The sequence below is a fragment of the Zootoca vivipara genome, chromosome 12 (genome assembly GCF_965207765.1).
Source record: "Zootoca vivipara chromosome 12, rZooViv2.hap1.1, whole genome shotgun sequence".
Taxonomy (NCBI): Eukaryota; Metazoa; Chordata; class Lepidosauria; order Squamata; family Lacertidae; genus Zootoca; species Zootoca vivipara.
The window spans coordinates 9,607,232-9,623,834 of NC_142595.1; the positions used below are offsets into that span (position 1 = coordinate 9,607,232).

Sequence of the window (16,603 nt, forward strand, 5' to 3'; positions counted from 1 at the left end):
CACCCAAATTCCTGAGTTGCAGCTTCAAAATTGACCTTTTGCTCAGTTTTCTGGGAACTTACTTCCAGTACAAAAAAACAGCTCACCAAATAAACAAGGCCCAAAGTTGGATTTTAGAGGGGCACTGAAAGAACTCGAATGACTTGGCTCTGCTCTTCTGCGGACAACATCGCCAGCATCCTGTTGACATGCTGTTTCTTCTCCCCAGGCAACAGCTCACTAAACATGAGCGGAGGGGAGACGGTTATGAAATTGGGAAGTCTCTTGGATGACCAACACTGGCACCAAGTTCGCATCGACCGCTACAGGCGATTTGTCAATTTCAGCTTGGACGGGGAGGTCTTGCAGTTCCGCCTTAACGGAGAGTTTGATCAGCTTGACCTGGACAAAGAGGTGATTGGGATGGCATGGTGGGAAGCTGCTCACAGCTCTGCCAGGGGTTTGCACTTGCGATGCCCTGATTGGAGATTTTAAATTTAAGCCCCAAATTGAAACTTGCTCTTCTCCCTTTCTGCATGGCAGTGGTCCCTGCTGGGACCCTTCAGTGTTTCCCAGCCTTACATATTTGATCCCCTCTGGGTTTTCTTGACTTCTGCAGATCTTCTTTGGGGGAATAATGAACTATGAGAAGCAGCGCCTTGTCTATCGGCCAAACTTCCGCGGCTGCATGGAAAACATTGCCTACAATTTGGTCTATATCAGCAACTTGGCAAGACGTCGTAAACCATCTATTAGGATCGAGGTGAGGATGAACGTGTTGCTGGGGTCTGTGCAAAAATTCTGTTGCAGATGTTTGCTGAGACTGCGGAAGCAGCTTAAAACAGTCCAAATGCAGGACTCTAGGGCCTACACTTATTCTTTTATGAGGCTCGCATTGACCATGCAGCCCTCTGTTATTTTCGCTCTCTAGTAAATTCAGAAGCAAGTAAACTTTTATGCCTGCAAATTCAGCCCCCAGACATATTTTCCTCTGGGTCTGCTGCCCATCAGCTGTTCAGTGGGGAGCAACTGAGAGAGAAAAGGACAATGCTGTATAAAGTGTATGGCTGCAGCTGTAAGAAAAATGCCTGAACAGAAAGGTGGACCCTTTTTTTTTAAAAAAAAAAAGTTTAAAAATCCTTTATTGATATATTCAAATAAAAAGCATACAAAACCCCCCAAACCAATCATACATATACATCTTCAGAAATTAATTACATAACCATATCTTATTGTATGTAAAAAAAGATCTTACAAAAGAAGAAGAAAAGAAAATAGAAAGAGCGAGAAAAGAATAATACAGTAAAACAAGAAGAAAAAAGAAGAAAAAAGGAAAGAGTCAAGAAATTGGTATAGCCTTGTACAGCTTTTTCGACTTCCACCGCTACTCCATACAGTAATTTAACTAAATACATATATATATGTATTTTGTTATCTTTGTCTTAGATTATTTTCCCACATAAAATCCATTTTCTCCCGTTTGCCAATTCCAGTAAGGTTATTCTAAACACAGCCAGACTTTTGCCCCCAGACCTTGTTTCCCTAGATATTTGTTTAGACACTCCCATTGTTTTTGAGTTTTATTTTTAGATTTATGCCGAATTATATCAGTCAGTTTTGCTAGCTCTAAATATTCGCATATTTTATCAATCCATTCTTCTTTTGTCGGGATGTTTACACTTTCCCACTTACTCGCAATTAACAATCTTGCGGCTGTTGATGCATACATGAAGATATTTGCTTTCTCACAGGGTATATTATTATTTAGAATGCCTAGGAGATAAGGGTGGAACCTTATTCCTTGCTAAATGTTGCATGTATGTTGCGATTGCATTTTGAAGTTTGAGGCTCTGAGCAGCAGTTGACATTATTGACATTTTCCTGCTGAGATGATGGAGGTTATTTTTTAAAGAAAAAACCTCCTGCAAAGTCAGGACACGTAAAGGATGTTGGATGCTTTTGTTTTACAAAGTTTGCAGATGAAAGAAAGTCAAAAGCACTGAAATTGCCAGGTCTCAGAAAAGGTTATTTATGTATGCAACAACTGCGGCCCGTGTTTCGTTAGCCCCAAAATGGAAAATGAGCGAGGTCCCAACCAGAGAAGACTGGCAACTTAAATTGGCAAAATATGCACAACTTGCTGACTTAACATATAGAAGATGAGAACAAGAAGAACATACATTTAAAGAAGATTGGAAAACGTTTATGTAATATATGGAAAATAATTACTGTGCACAGGTGAAAACGCTGGCAGCACTAAGATAAATTCAACAGTGTAACTAAGTTTTGGTGGATGCAATAATGGAAAACCGATTGGTATAGTTTTTGTAAAATATGCAGGGATATAAGATACGTACTGTAAAATGAACCACAGAAAGAGAAGAAGGGAAGTCATTAACACCTTAAGTATGTAAAATGTTTATCTGAAATCGTAAAACATAAAATTGAATAAAAATCATATTTAAAAGAAAAGAAAAGAAAGAAAGTCGAAGGAGTAAATGGAATGAGAACTCCGAGTGGAGTTACACCACATCTACTTCTGAGGCTACTTCTACTTCAGGCATTGCCCTGTTCTTAGCACCAAAACCATGTAAACATTAATTTTATTCCAAAAGAAGCCAGAGATTTGCAACCTGCAGAGTTGTGTGCCTGTTAATAAGTCCCGTCTGCTGCGCAGTGCCGTCACAGGAACATATGGCCCTGCTGTGATGGAACAGCAACCAAGCCACCTCCTTAGCTGTCTCCTCCTTTGTTGCAGGGACATTTGGGCGACTACTGTCGGGACAATCTCTTGTTCCCCTTCACCTTTGCCGGGGTCAACAACTTCTTGCAAGTGCCCGGGTACCCGCGGCGCAATCAGCTGGCGGTCAGCTTCAGCTTCCGCTCCTGGGACGTTGTGGGGCTGCTCATGTACACGTCCTTTGCAGACGACCTCGGCTGGCTCGAAATGGTGCTGAGCGACGGGCAGATCAACGTGACCATTGCTCAGCCAAAAACCAAAACGAAGACCAAGAAGCTGGAGTTTGCAGCAGGTATGAGGAGGGGACGGAGGGGGGACGGTTTTCTTCTACAGTGGTACCTTGGTTCTCGAACGGCTTAGTAGTCGAACAACTTGGAACCCAAACGCTGCAAACCCGAAAGTAAGTGTTCCGGTTTGCGAACCTTTTTCGGAAGCCGAAAAGTGCTCCGTTCCGAGTGCCACACTTCCATTCCGAGTGCTGCGCTGAGGTCTGTCTGTTTTTGCTATTTATTTTGTGTTTTTGCAGCTTTCTTTTGTTTTTGTGACTGTGTGGAACCCAGTTCAGCTACTGATGGATTGATTGTGTGACTGCAGTACATTGTTTATTGCTTTCATTTTATGGATCAGTGCTCTCCTGCTTAGATAGTAAAATTAATGTTAAATTGCTGTTGTTTTTAAAAGTCTGGAACGGATTAGTCCCTTTTGCATTACTTGCTACGGGAAAGTGTGCCTTGGTTTTTGGAACGCTTTGGTTTTGGAACGCACTTCCGGAATGGATTAAGTTTGAGAACCAAGGTACCACTGTAATTGCTTTGAGGTGAAACTTTAAAATGCCTGCCCTGGAGGCAAAACAGAGGAATGCAACCAAATGTGCCATTGGGGTTTTGTTTTTGTTTTGAAAAATTATGCATTCTGTTGCATTGTATCATCAGAATCACTCAAGGTAGCACATATTTCGTTGTGGGATTTAGTGGCGCTAGATGTGAAGACCCATGGCTCCAACACGAGGAGTCTGCGGAGCCTTATCCCCTTGTATCCCTCCATCCACAGGATATCGCCTGAATGATGGCTTCTGGCATTCAGTGTCCTTGATGGTGCGTGAAACCATGGCCGTCATCACCATCGATGACCAGAATGACGCCAGCTTCCGCGTTGACAGAGACATTCAGCTGCGCACGGGGAACCAGTACTTCTTTGGAGGTGGGTTCTGGGCTGGTTAAGGGTGAAAGGGGGAACTGGTCATTTTCCCCCCAAGAGGGTGGGCTGACGGTGGGTTAACTAATAGGCAGCTGTCAGGTTTTGTGGACTCCTATCCCTCCCACGGTAGCAGCCAAGAAGAGAAACAATAAAAGTTCTTACCACGTAATTTATTGATTTTCACAGAGAGACATGAAGGAATGCAGTCTCCCCTAGATAATGGCATTGCTCCAAGTAAAGTCCCACCCCCTACGTCTCTCCTATATCCTGTCACCTCTGCGTCCGAGTGGGACTCGGAATCTGGAGAACTGGGTTCGCTTCCCTGCTCCTCCACATGCAGCTGCTGGGTGACCTTGGGCTAGTCACACTTCTCTGAAGCCTCTTGGCCTCACTCACCTCACAGAGTGTTTGTTGTGGGGGAGGAAGGGAAAGGAGATTGTGAGCCACTTCGAGACTCCTTAAGGGGAGTGAAAGGCGGGATATCAAGTCCAAACTCCTCCTCCTCCTCCTCCTCCTCCTCCTCCTCCTCCTCCTCCTCCTCCTCCTCCTCCTCCTCCTCCTCCTCCTCCTCCTCCTCCTCCTCCTCCTCCTCCTCTTCTTCTTCTTCTTCTTCTTCTTCTTCTTCTTCTTCTTCTTCTTCTTCTTCTTCTTCTTCTTCTTCTTCTTCATTTCATTGACATTTCCAACATTGCAGTTCATATGCCACCTACCTTCTGCTGCCAAATGGCAAAAAACTACACTTGATGTCTTATTTATGAACCACCACCTCTTCTGTTGCTGGAATGAACAACTGGATTTTTTCAAAGAAAAGATTTTTTCAAAGAAAGTCTGTTGACTTTGGTCAGTGGCATTCTCTGGAGATGAGCAGCCTGGGGCAGTAAGCTACGGTATCTCAGGCCGATACAAAGGGAGCAAATGAAGGAAGGATTCTGCAAGGGGGGTGGGCCTCAAAGCGTATCACGTTATTTCCTCCTCCACTCCCTTTTTTGGTTTCTGTTTCGTGAAATGTAACTGAGGAATTTCTCCCTTCTTTTCGCCTGCATCTTTCCTAGGGTGCCCCAAGCCAGCCTCTCGTACTGGCTGTGCCTCCAACCAAACGGCCTTCCATGGGTGCATGCAGATGGTCAGTGTGGACCGGCAGCCCATCGAGTTAGACATGGTCCGTCTGCACCGGCTCGGCAAGTACTTTGAGGTGTACTTCAACGTGTGCGGCATCACAGACAGGTACGCTTGCCAGAGTGGCGATTCTGGCTTGGGCAGAAGATGGTGGCTTCGGCTGGCAAGAGCAGGGGATGAGATCTAGCTGGTTCTCCCTGCTGTGTCTTTGGGCCAAGCCTCTATAAATAGCATGGTAGGAACCCAGAGAGGGTGTGGGGTCTGGGTCCAGGTCAGTGCTTGCTTGCATGGGAGATACCCGGAAAGCTCACCCATACTACATTTAATGTTTTCCTTTTTTAATATTATCGAAGGTTTTCAACTTAATATAGACCATTAAATTCAAGTTACAGGTAGGTAGCCGTGTTGGTCTGAGTCGAAGCAAAATAAAAAAATTCCTTCAGTAGCACCTTAAAGACCAACTAAGTTTTTATTTTGGTATGAGCTTTTGTGTGCATGCACACTTCTTCAGATACACTGAATTAGAAGTCCCCAGATGCTTATATGTAGAGAAAGGGTGGGGAGGGGTGGTGGAAATGGGTGATAGACTGGGGACTTCTAATTCAGTGTATCTGAAGAAGTGTGCATGCACACAAAAGCTCATACCAAAATAAAAACTTAGTTGGTCTTTAAGGTGCTACTGAAGGATTTTTTTTATTTTGCATTAAATTCAAACTAAACTAAAAAGAATAATAAATCAAACAGAAAAAAACTAAAGAGAAAAAAGAAAGTAAGATACATATAACCCTTATATGATCCTCATAAAATTATAAATATATCTATGTAGGCCTCAGAGAGTTGAATCGTCCTGCCTCCCACCTGGGAGAACTTCCTGCGTCTCTCACTCTTGAGAAAAACCACTCTGGCTTGCCTCTGATAATAGGTTCCTTCCTCTTCTGCCTGCTCCCTTGCTATGTTATCTTGAAGGCAGACAAGATGTGGACTTCCTTGTGCAAATGGAGGAGAAATGTTTTTGCATCTTTCAATCTGGTCTCGGCAAGCTTTTGGGGACGCTTGGAAAAAAATGGTTCTCGCTGGACTTGGAGGTGCATCTTGTGTGCTATGCCTACTCCTGTTCCTCAGGAAAGGGGTTGAAAATAACCTAGCAGATGTCGAGAGCCAGTGTGGTGTAGTGGTTAAGAGCAGTAGACTCGTAATCTGGGGAACCGGGTTCGCGTCTCCGCTCTTCCACATACAGCTTCTGGGTGACCTTAGGCTAGTCACACTTCTCTGAAGTCTCTCAGCCCCACTCACCTCACAGAGTGTTTGTTGTGGGGGAGGAAGGGGAAGGAAAATGTTAGCCGCTTTGAGACTCCTTTGGGTAGTGATAAAGCGGGATATCAAATCCAAACTCTTCATAGCTCCAGTTTATAGAGATCGGAGCTTTTGCCCGCAGCTAAAATATCAACACAGTTCTTTTTTTGATCGCCTCCATCTCAAAGAACCTTCGAGGGTGGGGAAAAGACCATCTAGAATTATCATGAAAGTGGAGGGAAAGGGTAAGGAACTTGGGGAAACACACAGATTCTTTATAAAAAATGTTAAAGGTGTGGGAATGTTGTAGATAGTAGGAGAGGATATATGGATTTAATAGTATCCTTCCTAACTCACGCTTGTGAGTCAGCAGCAGAGTGCATTCCCCGATATATACAGTGGTACCTCTACGTACGAATTTAATGCGTTCCGAACGCACATTCGTAAGTCGAAAAAATTTGTAAGTCGAATCCCATAGGAATGCATTGGGAGAAAAAATTTGTAAGTCGAAGCAACCCTATCTAAAAATTCGTAAGTAGAAAAAATCCTATCTAAACCACATCCAAGATGGCGGACGGAGCTCAATTCGTAAGTAGAAACATTTGTAAGTAGAGTTATTCATAAGTAGAGGCACCACTGTATAGCAGGAAGCTAGTTGGTCGATTTGTTTGAATCTCTTTACTTAGGCAATCCAACGTGGCTTTGTTCAGCTTGGGTTTGGTTCCTGGCGAGTCCCCTTTTATCCCTCCCAAAAAGAATAAAGACACAACAGTCTTCTTTTAAAAGTAATAAGACGTTTACTCACATTCAGTTCACAGTTGGATCCCTGAAGGCAGGCTTTAGCTTAGAGTTACAGAAGAGAGTTTGAGTTCATCCCATATGGGAATGAGCCCATGTCCTGCTGGCTAAGAGCCAGCAGACAGCAAAATACATCAGTATCAAGAGCTTTGCAGCTTGGCATCAAGAGGAAGAAGAAGGGAGGTGGCTGTGTGACCAGCCCCTTTTATGGGGTCTCCCAGAATCATGCCCACCAACCTGGTCACACACAGGGGGAGGAAGCTCCAGACCAGGTATGACAGGAAGTCCTCCTGGCTGTGGAGTAACACCCCCCTGTGTGTCCACTCTAGGCAAACAGGAAGTGATGTACTTGACTGCTTGTGTTGCATACCACAAATGGGGCAAAACTAGCCCAGGGTGTTCAGTAGCCAGTATCTGGCAGTGGGAGAATTGAAAATCTTGAATGGAGATGGAATGGGGTCTCCTGGAAGGAGGGCAAGCTGGCAGGAGTGTGCCACACTGCCATGTTATGTTGCAGGTCCCACAGAAGGGGACTGGCAATGCCATCGTGCTTTAATGTTGTAAACCGCCCTGTGATCTTTCAACAAAGGGCGGTACGTAAATGGAATAAACAATATTCATGATCACAATCATGTCGTGCCTATGAGCTTGCTGCGGGTATTGGCTTTGCCAAAGGTGAAGTCCAAAGCGCCAGGTTAGAGGGGTCCTGCGGGGCAGTTTTCTATGTTTCAGGAGTGGCAGTTATCTTCCCAACAAACTAGAAAAGAAGTGTGCATGCACACGAAAGCTCATACCAATGACAAACTTAGTTGGTCTCTAAGGTGCTACGGGAAGGAATTTTTTAATTTTGTTTCGACTACTACGTCAGACCAACACGGCTACCCACCTGTAACTAGAAAAGAGATGGTGTGCCAGGAAGCTTGCTTGCTTGAATTTATATTCCGCCCTGTATTCGGAGGTCTCGGGACAGCTCACAGAACACAAAACCACAAAATATATAATCACAATGAAAACAACAACCCAATAACCACCCCCCAACCACATTTTAAAAGGGCATAGGATGTCAATCAAATCCACCAAAGGCCTGGTTAAAAAGGAACGTTTTTGCCTGGCGCCTAAAAGTGTATAATGAAGGCGCCAGGCGAACTTCCCTGGGGAGAGCATTCCACAAACGGGGAGCCGCCGCAGAGAAGGCCCCGTTCTCATGTTGCCACCCTCCGGACCTCTCGAGGAGGAGGCGGCTTGGATCCCTGCTGTCATGGGGAGTCCCTTTCTCTGGTGCCAGCCTGCTTCTCATGTCATGCCAGGTGCACTCCCAACATGTGTGAACATGGAAGCCGCTGCATCCAGTCCTGGGATGACTTCACCTGCATCTGCGACTTGACGGGCTACAAGGGGGAGACCTGCCACACACGTGAGGCCGTGAGGATGGGGAGGGGAGGGGAGCGCTTGAGGTGCTGACCACACGAGCGCTGACCCCTCACTTCCTTCTTAACCTTGCAGCCGTTTACAAGGAAAGCTGTGAGGCCTACCGACTCAGCGGCAAGGTGTCTGGGAACTACACCATTGACCCGGACGGCAGCGGGCCCCTGAAACCTTTTTACGTCTACTGTGATATTCGAGGTATGGGGGAAATGCGTGGGATACAGGTCTTTATCAGGGGGCATTCAGTGCAGGGTGGAATAGGCACAGCATCGAAAAGAAAAGGAAGCCTTGGAGTATATGCAGAGAGCAAAGCCATCATCGCTGAGCAAAATAAGCCAGACCATACCAATATATTATTTAGATGCCCAAGCAGCCAGGCACTGTGCGAAAACTGTTGAAAGAGAACGTGTCGGAACCTGAAAGCTTTACAATTGAAATCTTTAGCTTGTCATCTAAATTTTGCAAAGGGGTAGTGTATCATTTTTATGTGCTGAATATCGGCAAGCAACGCCCTTTCCTTTCCTGGAACGCTGCTTTTCTGTATTGTTGCTGATTTATGGAATGTGGCATTGCATGAAAAAAAACATCACCAGTTGTATTTTGCTGCTCGTCTAAATAGCAACAAGTGTTGCGGCAGAGAGCGCTTTGAAAAAATGGCAAATGGAAAAGGCAAGAAGCATAATGGAGATGAGAGGTGTGGGGAATTGGCTGGACCGAAGAGGAGTAGTGGGAACCCCAAGGGAAACCCCAGAGGAGGAAGGATCAGAGCCCGAGGATTGGTGGTGGGACACGGAGGAGAAGTCAGAGGGAGAATTGGATGCTGAAGGGCAACAGGGTTTAGTGAGCAGGAAGAGCTGGTGACAGGAGACTCAGAGTTCAGACTCAGAGGATGAAGCAGAGGAGGCTGCTGAAGAATCTAGGGAGTCCCCCTCTTTGGCTGTGACAAGCTCCCCTCCCCTTTGGTCTCCAAAAACGTGCAGGATAATGAGAGCAAAACAGAGGCCAGAGGTGCACAGAAGCAGTTTGAGACTGCTTGGGAAACATCTGGGAGAGGAGGAGCCTTAGATGGGGTGGAAGGCATGGAAGGCTCTGGCAAGACCTGCTGGGAATTGTTGCTGAGTTGTATGCCGTATCCTTGAATAAAGACTTAGCTTCACGGGCAATTGCCTCTGCCTCTGTGCTGAGCTGCATCAACTCCAACCTTGATGAGTTGTGGCACCTGGTTGGATTCCTAGCGTTTCTAAGTAGGGCCGGGGTTACCCAGCCTGAAATCCTGCCAGCCAGTGTAGGCAGCACTGGGCTTGGCTGTTCGATCATTCAGCTTTCGTAAGGTCTTCTGCTGGAGGCTGGCTCTGTAGATTAGCTACAGAAAGGCCTCTCTGTCTGCCCTCGGAGGGTTTCCACAGCCAGCCTTGCAGGCCACTGTCTCCATTGCATGGGGGGGCAGTTGTTTTTCCTGTCACACACTCGTTTTGGACCCTTTCTGCCTTCCAGAGGATCGGGCTTGGACCATCGTCTGGCACAATCGATACTGGGTCACACGAGTGACCGGTTACAGCCCTGAAAGGCCTTTCCTGGGCACTGTGGACTACTGGAACGCCTCATGGAGCGAGGTGTCGGCCCTGGCCAACGCCTCCGAGTACTGCGAGCAGCAAATTGAGTTCCGCTGCTACTTCTCTCGACTGCTCAACACCCAGAGTGAGTGACCGGGTGGATGGAGCTGCCCGGGCTGCACCCTCGGGTGCTGTGTGGGTTTCGCTTTTAGCACCTGCTAAAATTTGAAATTTGTTAAAATCGAACCATTCCAGGTGGTTTGTTTTTGTTCTGCCTCTTCTCTGTGGTCCCCGTGCAGAACCTGTGTTTTTCTCAAGTGGGAAACTTCTAAAGTTGGGCTCAGGTTTTCGGTGGGTGCCGTGCCCCACCTTCTGTGCCATTCTCCCCCAAGTTGGTGCCTTCCAGCTGGTGCTGAACTACAACTCCCATCATCCCTGCCTATTGGCCATGCTAGATGGGGGCGATGGGCATCGGAGATGGGACTCTGTGTTCAGGTAAACCACCTGTTCCTTTCAGTTGGGTCCAAGGGCTGTGGCCAAGCCCAGGAATGCAACCCATTCCAACACCTCTCTGGACCTTCAGATGATTCACTAGGTATTGCTCACTCCACTTTGAGGTTGATCTTTACCTCCACCAGGACTAGAAACTTGAAAGTATTTATGCCGAAAACTTTTCAGGGTGCTGAATTTTGCAGTGCCCGATGGCACGGCTGTCACAGAATGCAGGCCATACCTGCCAAGTTGCTGTCAGAGAAATAAGGGACCGGGCCGGAAACATAGCTGCCAAGTTCTCCCTTTTTTTAAGGGAAATTCCCTTATGCTGAATAGGCTTCCTCATGAGAAAAGGGAAAACTTGGCAGCTATGGCCGGAAATAGCAGACCGGAAGTAGCGCTGTCACCATTTTGGAACTGGGCGGAGCATGCTCAGAAGTGACTTTTGATGCTGCTCTGCCCAGTTCCAAAATGGCCACCGCGCCAGAAGTCGCACTGCAGCCATTTTGGAACTGGGCAGAGCAGCATCAAAAGTCGCTTCTGAGCATGCTCTGCCCAGTTCCAAAATGGCCGCCGCACCAGAATAAACCATGAAAAAACAAAAAAATCAGTTTTTTCCAGCTAGGAACAGCTGGAAAAACGGGGATTTCCCGGGGAAAACGGGAGACTTGGCAGCTATGATGCAGGCAGCCCCGCCAAGTCCCCTAAGTGGAGGAGATCTTTACTAGGAAGAGATCTTCAGGCTCTGCTAGATATCTCAATGAAAACGTAAGTTTGGTATGCAGAGGCAGTGGAAGGGATCGAAGGCCCCTCTGGCCTGATTCAGCAGGTGGTAGTTTTGCCGTCTGCCTGAGAGCAGGCTCCATGAGATCTCCCGCTGACAGGCTCTCTCGTTCTTCCTTAGCTGGGATGCCGCTGAGCTTCTGGATGGGCCGAAACGAAGAGCGCCATTACTACTGGGGGGGATCTCCCCCAGGGCTGGGGCGCTGCGCTTGCGGCATGGATAAGAACTGCGCCGACCCCCGTTTCTACTGCAACTGCGATGCGGACCATGCTATGTGGTGAGAGAGAAGGAAGCCCTCCCCTCCTCCTCCCTCCAAGGAGGGCCTTGGGTGGTCACGGCGGCGGGTGCGAAACGTATATTCCTAACGGATAGCGGGCCCCAGTTTCCCACAACCTTTGCTCTCTCTCTCTCTCTTCCAGGCGGGCGGATAAAGGGCTGCTGAATTTTGTCGACCATCTTCCTGTCACGCAGGTGGTGATCAGCGACACAAACCGCACTGGGTCGGAGGCCCAATTCTATGTGGGCCCGTTGCGTTGCTATGGCGACCGTGAGTAGGATATGGATGCTGTTCATAGCTGCCAAGTCTCCCGTTTTCCCCAGGAAAACCCCTTTTTTACTTACCTTTTCCCGGTGGTCCCCCGTATCACTTCGTCTCCCGTTTTTCTCCGTTATTTTCTCCTGCCGGAGGCCATTTTTTTCTTTCCGATTTGCCCTTCTATGGGCACCAAAAATGGCCGCCGCCAGCTTCAAAAGTCGCATCTACGCATGTCCGGAAGTGCATAGACGTGACTTCCAGTGTTGGCAGCGGCCATTTGGGTGCCCATAGATGGGCAGAGCAACACCGGAAGTTGCGTCGGCGCACTTCCCTGACATGCGTACAAGCGACTTTTGAAGCCGGCGACGGCCATTTTGGGTGCCCATAGAAGGGCAAAGGGACACCAGAAGTTACATCGACGCAACTTCTGGTGTCAAATGGCTGCCGGTCCCGGATTCTGCAGTCCGGAACTTGGAAGGTAAGATGCTGTTCCCTCATGTGTCTATTGGAATGGATTGAGGGCCCCTGAGGGAGGACAGGATGGGGCCCGCACCCATTTTACATGCGTTATAACGGACTTCCTACAATTTGCAGGCAACTCTTGGAATACCGTTTCTTTCGTCCGGGGAATGGCCTTGATCTTCCCCACCTTCCAAGTCAACTACAGCCTGGATATCAGCTTCTTCTTCAAGACTTCTGCCCCATCTGGCACTTTCCTGGAGAACATTGGGCCGAAGAATTACATCCGTGTGGAGCTTAACAGTATGGAATCGGCATTGAAATTCCACTCCAGAGTAGATTCCAATGTATAATTAGCAGAGCAAAAACTTAAACACGTTGCAGGATTCCCCAAAAAATAGACCAGAGGCAATTATATTTCATCCAGCAGAGCTTTACTGCTACTGAAGGCAAATGAGCATAATGGTCACCAATCCAATACATTCAGGATTGGCCCTGTCCATAAGAAAACCAGCTGCAGCAGACTTAACCTAAACTTACAATAACTTTTAAAAAGTCTAAAACTTAACACTAAGCATACTTTTTACAAAACGCCACACCAGAAGGAAAAGAGATAGAAAGAGAAAATGTGAAACCCAGGCTCCTTCTGACCTCTTATTATAGTCAGCATGACTTTGACAGAAGAGATTGTGAACATCGTGAAGTTTCTTTCACACAGAGAAGCTTCCAGAAGCTTCCAGAACCCTCTTAAATTAAGTAGAATAGGAAAGAGCTCTACACATCAGATCAATACTTTCTGTACTAAGAAATGCAAACTGACAGGAATCGGGGGCTTGAGGCAGTGGGAGTAGTCTGAGAGGCCTTCTTAGACAGATATTGAACGCATTGGCACTTTTGCCCAATCCCAGTGGTGTGCTCTGTCCACATGGTACATTTGAAGCAGTATCAAATAACTTTAAATTGGCATGGGTTCCCCAAAGAATTATGGGACTTGGCGTTTGTTAAGGGTGCTGGGGGGTGGTTCTCCCATCACAGAGTTTCTTGGGGAGAGGGATCGACTGTTAAACCACTCTTGAGAATTGTACCTCTGTGAGGGGAACAGGAGTGTCCTGACAACTCTCAGCACCCTTTGCAAACTGTAGTTCCCAGGATTCTGTGAGGGAAGCCATGGCTGCTAAACGTAGTATGATACTGCTTTAAATGTGCGGTGCAGATGGGCCCTAACACTGTTAGAAATGTGAACGAGATGGAGAACTAAGGATGCATCGCTTGGAAACTGAATCTTGATTCACCTAAGTAATATTATTATTAATAATATTAATTCTATTATTTGTACCTTGCCCATCTGACTGGATTGCCCCAGCCACTCTGGGCAGCTACTAACAAAATATTAAAAACACAGTAAAACATCAAACATTAAAAAACTTTCCTATACTGGGCTGCCTTCAGATGTCTCCTAAAAGTCATATAGTTCTTTATCTCCTTGACATCTGATGGGAGGGCGTTCCACAGGGTGGGCGCCACTACCGAGAAGGCCCTCTGCCTGGTTCCCTGTAGCTTCACTTCTCGCCGTGAGGGAACTGCCAGAAGGGCTGGACCTCAGTGTCCAGGCTAAACAGTGGGGGGGGGTGGAGACGCTCCTTCAGGTATATAGGACCAAGGCCATTTAGGACTTTCAAGGTCAGCAGCAATGCTTTGAATTGTGTTCGGAAACATACTGGGACTGGAGGTATAGCATGGGCATCGGCAGGGGGCAGGAGGGGGCAGCTGCCCCCCCCAGAAGCAAAAAATGTATTTTACAGACCATAACCAGCACTTTTCCCCTCCAAAAACTGAAGTGGAAAGGGCTTTGCTTTAGCAAGAGCAGCTAAGTCTCCGCTTGCTGGGGGGGGGGGCACAGCTGTAACAAAAACACATCAAACAAATAAAGCAAAGTGGCTACCAGTAGTTAAGCAGTTAAGACAATGGAGCAGATATCCCCAGGCAAGATTTGATAGCTGACCACTTCACCCTATTGTTCTTCAGTAGGAGAAAATGACATGCCGCTCCCTTTTGTGCTTATACTCAGCAGGCAGTGAACCCAGGGACAGGGAGGTAGCTTTCTTTTGGGGGCCCCCCAAAGCATAGCTGTCTGGAGGGGCAGAGACCCACCCTCCTGTGGAAGGCAGCTGTGGTGTGACACCTCTCTCCTGCTGCCGTTTTCTAGCTACCCAAGATTTGGTATTCGCCTACGACATTGGCAACGGGGACGAGAACCTGACAGTGCACTGGGACATGCCCTACAACGACAACGAGTGGCACGAGGTCAGGGCAGAAATCAATGTGAAGCTCGCTCGGATGCGGGTTGACCGGATGCCCTGGGTTGTGCGAGCAGCCCCTCCCCAGACCTTCCTTCACATGAACCTCACGAAGCCTCTCTACGTGGGTGAGTGAGGGTGGGCAGGATGGTGTGAATGAATGAATGAATGAATGAAAGAGGGAGAGAGACCCCATTGGACGACTCCGTTAGAGGTTATTTCATGGTTGATAACCTCAAACTAGAACCAGGCTCAATACATTCTAGTAATCAATATGAAAAACCTCAGCCAGCTCAGTTTTGTAACAGGCAATATCTCATTTTTTTGTGTGTGGAAATCTAGCTTTATCATCTTCACCATCCTCTTCATTTTATTTGTTGAAAACTTTACTACCATAGTTAAAAACTTCTAGGTTCTTTTTTGGGGGAGGGGGGAATAATTTTTATTTGATTTTACATGTAAAAAGCGATCACATTACCAAATACATCACCACATACAGAGATTTCTCTGAATCTCGAAACTCCCCCCCCCATCCCCTCCATGGATCCTATTGTCATCATTTACAACTGCGTATTATTCCATAATCTACATTTTGTGCATAATGTTTCTAACATTACAAGTGTGATTAAAATCCTGTTAATGTTTTCACCTGCTTACAGTGGTCTCCTAAATAAATTTTTAAAATTTCCCATTCTTTTTAAATGTTTTTGACAGCGGACGTTACAAAAACCACCTTGTTGTTTTCCACTGGAAACGGAACACTTAAAATGAGCTTGACCCTTGCCTAGACCCAGCAAGGCAGCTGTTGACATTTCCAAACGCGGCCATTTCCTGTCCCCCTTTCTTAGGTGCTGCCGAATACTACCTGCGCCCCTTCTTGGGCTGCTTGCGGGGCCTGCGCATGAACGGGGTGGCCCTCAACTTGGAGGGGAAAGCCAACGAGACGGAAGGGGTGCTTGTGAACTGCACCGGGCATTGCCGGAACCCCTTGGTGCCGTGCCGGAACTACGGCACTTGCCTGGAGTCCTACAGCCACTACACCTGCAACTGCTCGGTCTCTGCCTTTGAAGGACCTTTCTGCAACCTGGGTGAGAGCCATAAACAAGGTCCGGAGGGTTGGGGTGACGTGGCGAGGTGAGGAGAGGGCAGGATGGAGAAGGGAGGGCTGCTCTGCCTTAGGCTTTGACTCTCCGCCTAACCGTTGCCATGTTCCCCCCTCTATCCCCTTTCGCAGACATCGGCGCCTACTTTGAGCAAGGCACCTGGGTGCGCTACGACATCATGACGATGCCCTTGCACGTGGTCCGGGAGTTCTCCAACATTCTCCACCAGCCGATTCAGCCGCTCCCCGGCTACAACCTGACCAGGGAGGATGTGTGGCTCAGCTTCCGCACCACTTCGGCCCCCGCTGTCCTGATTTACGTCAGCACCTTTGTGCACGATTACATGACCATTTTGATCCGCGAGGACGGTGAGCGACACAGGAGCTAGTCCCGGGGCCTCTTTCTCGGCAAATCTGGAAACTTTCTCGGCAAAGGCGCATCTTGCCATGGCATCAGGATAGTTCATAGAATTGTAGAGTTGGAAGGGATTCCCCCCCAGGGGTCATTGAGTCCAGCCCCCCGGCAATGCATGAATCTTAACTACAGCACCCAAAGCAGATGGCCTAATAATAATAATAATAATAATAATAATAATAATAATAATTTATTATTATTTATACCCCACCCATCCCCATCTGGCTGGGTTTCCCCAGCCACTCTGAGCGGCTCCCACCAGAATATTAAAAATGTGATAAAACATCAAACATTAAAAATTTCCCTTCAGGTGTCTTCTAAAAGTCAGATAGTGTTCCTTGACATCTGATGGGAGGGTGTTTCACAGGGCGGGCGCCACTACCGAGAAGGCCCTCTGCCTCGTTCCCTGTAGCTTCAC

At 47.4% G+C, this 16,603-nt stretch overlaps 1 protein-coding gene across 1 annotated transcript in view; it reads left to right on the forward strand.

The window, feature by feature from the left end:
- Positions 1 to 16,603, forward strand: part of CNTNAP1 (contactin associated protein 1) — a 39,715-nt gene that overhangs the window by 15,796 nt on the left and 7,316 nt on the right. The window contains exons 6-19 of the mRNA XM_060282269.2: positions 209 to 393; positions 599 to 742; positions 2,738 to 3,011; positions 3,770 to 3,919; positions 4,969 to 5,140; positions 8,431 to 8,537; positions 8,627 to 8,746; positions 10,043 to 10,246; positions 11,498 to 11,654; positions 11,797 to 11,924; positions 12,507 to 12,674; positions 14,578 to 14,796; positions 15,517 to 15,756; positions 15,903 to 16,139. Coding sequence (XP_060138252.2) covers positions 209 to 393; positions 599 to 742; positions 2,738 to 3,011; positions 3,770 to 3,919; positions 4,969 to 5,140; positions 8,431 to 8,537; positions 8,627 to 8,746; positions 10,043 to 10,246; positions 11,498 to 11,654; positions 11,797 to 11,924; positions 12,507 to 12,674; positions 14,578 to 14,796; positions 15,517 to 15,756; positions 15,903 to 16,139 — 2,505 coding nt within the window. The remainder of the gene's footprint in view (positions 1 to 208; positions 394 to 598; positions 743 to 2,737; positions 3,012 to 3,769; positions 3,920 to 4,968; positions 5,141 to 8,430; positions 8,538 to 8,626; positions 8,747 to 10,042; positions 10,247 to 11,497; positions 11,655 to 11,796; positions 11,925 to 12,506; positions 12,675 to 14,577; positions 14,797 to 15,516; positions 15,757 to 15,902; positions 16,140 to 16,603) is intronic.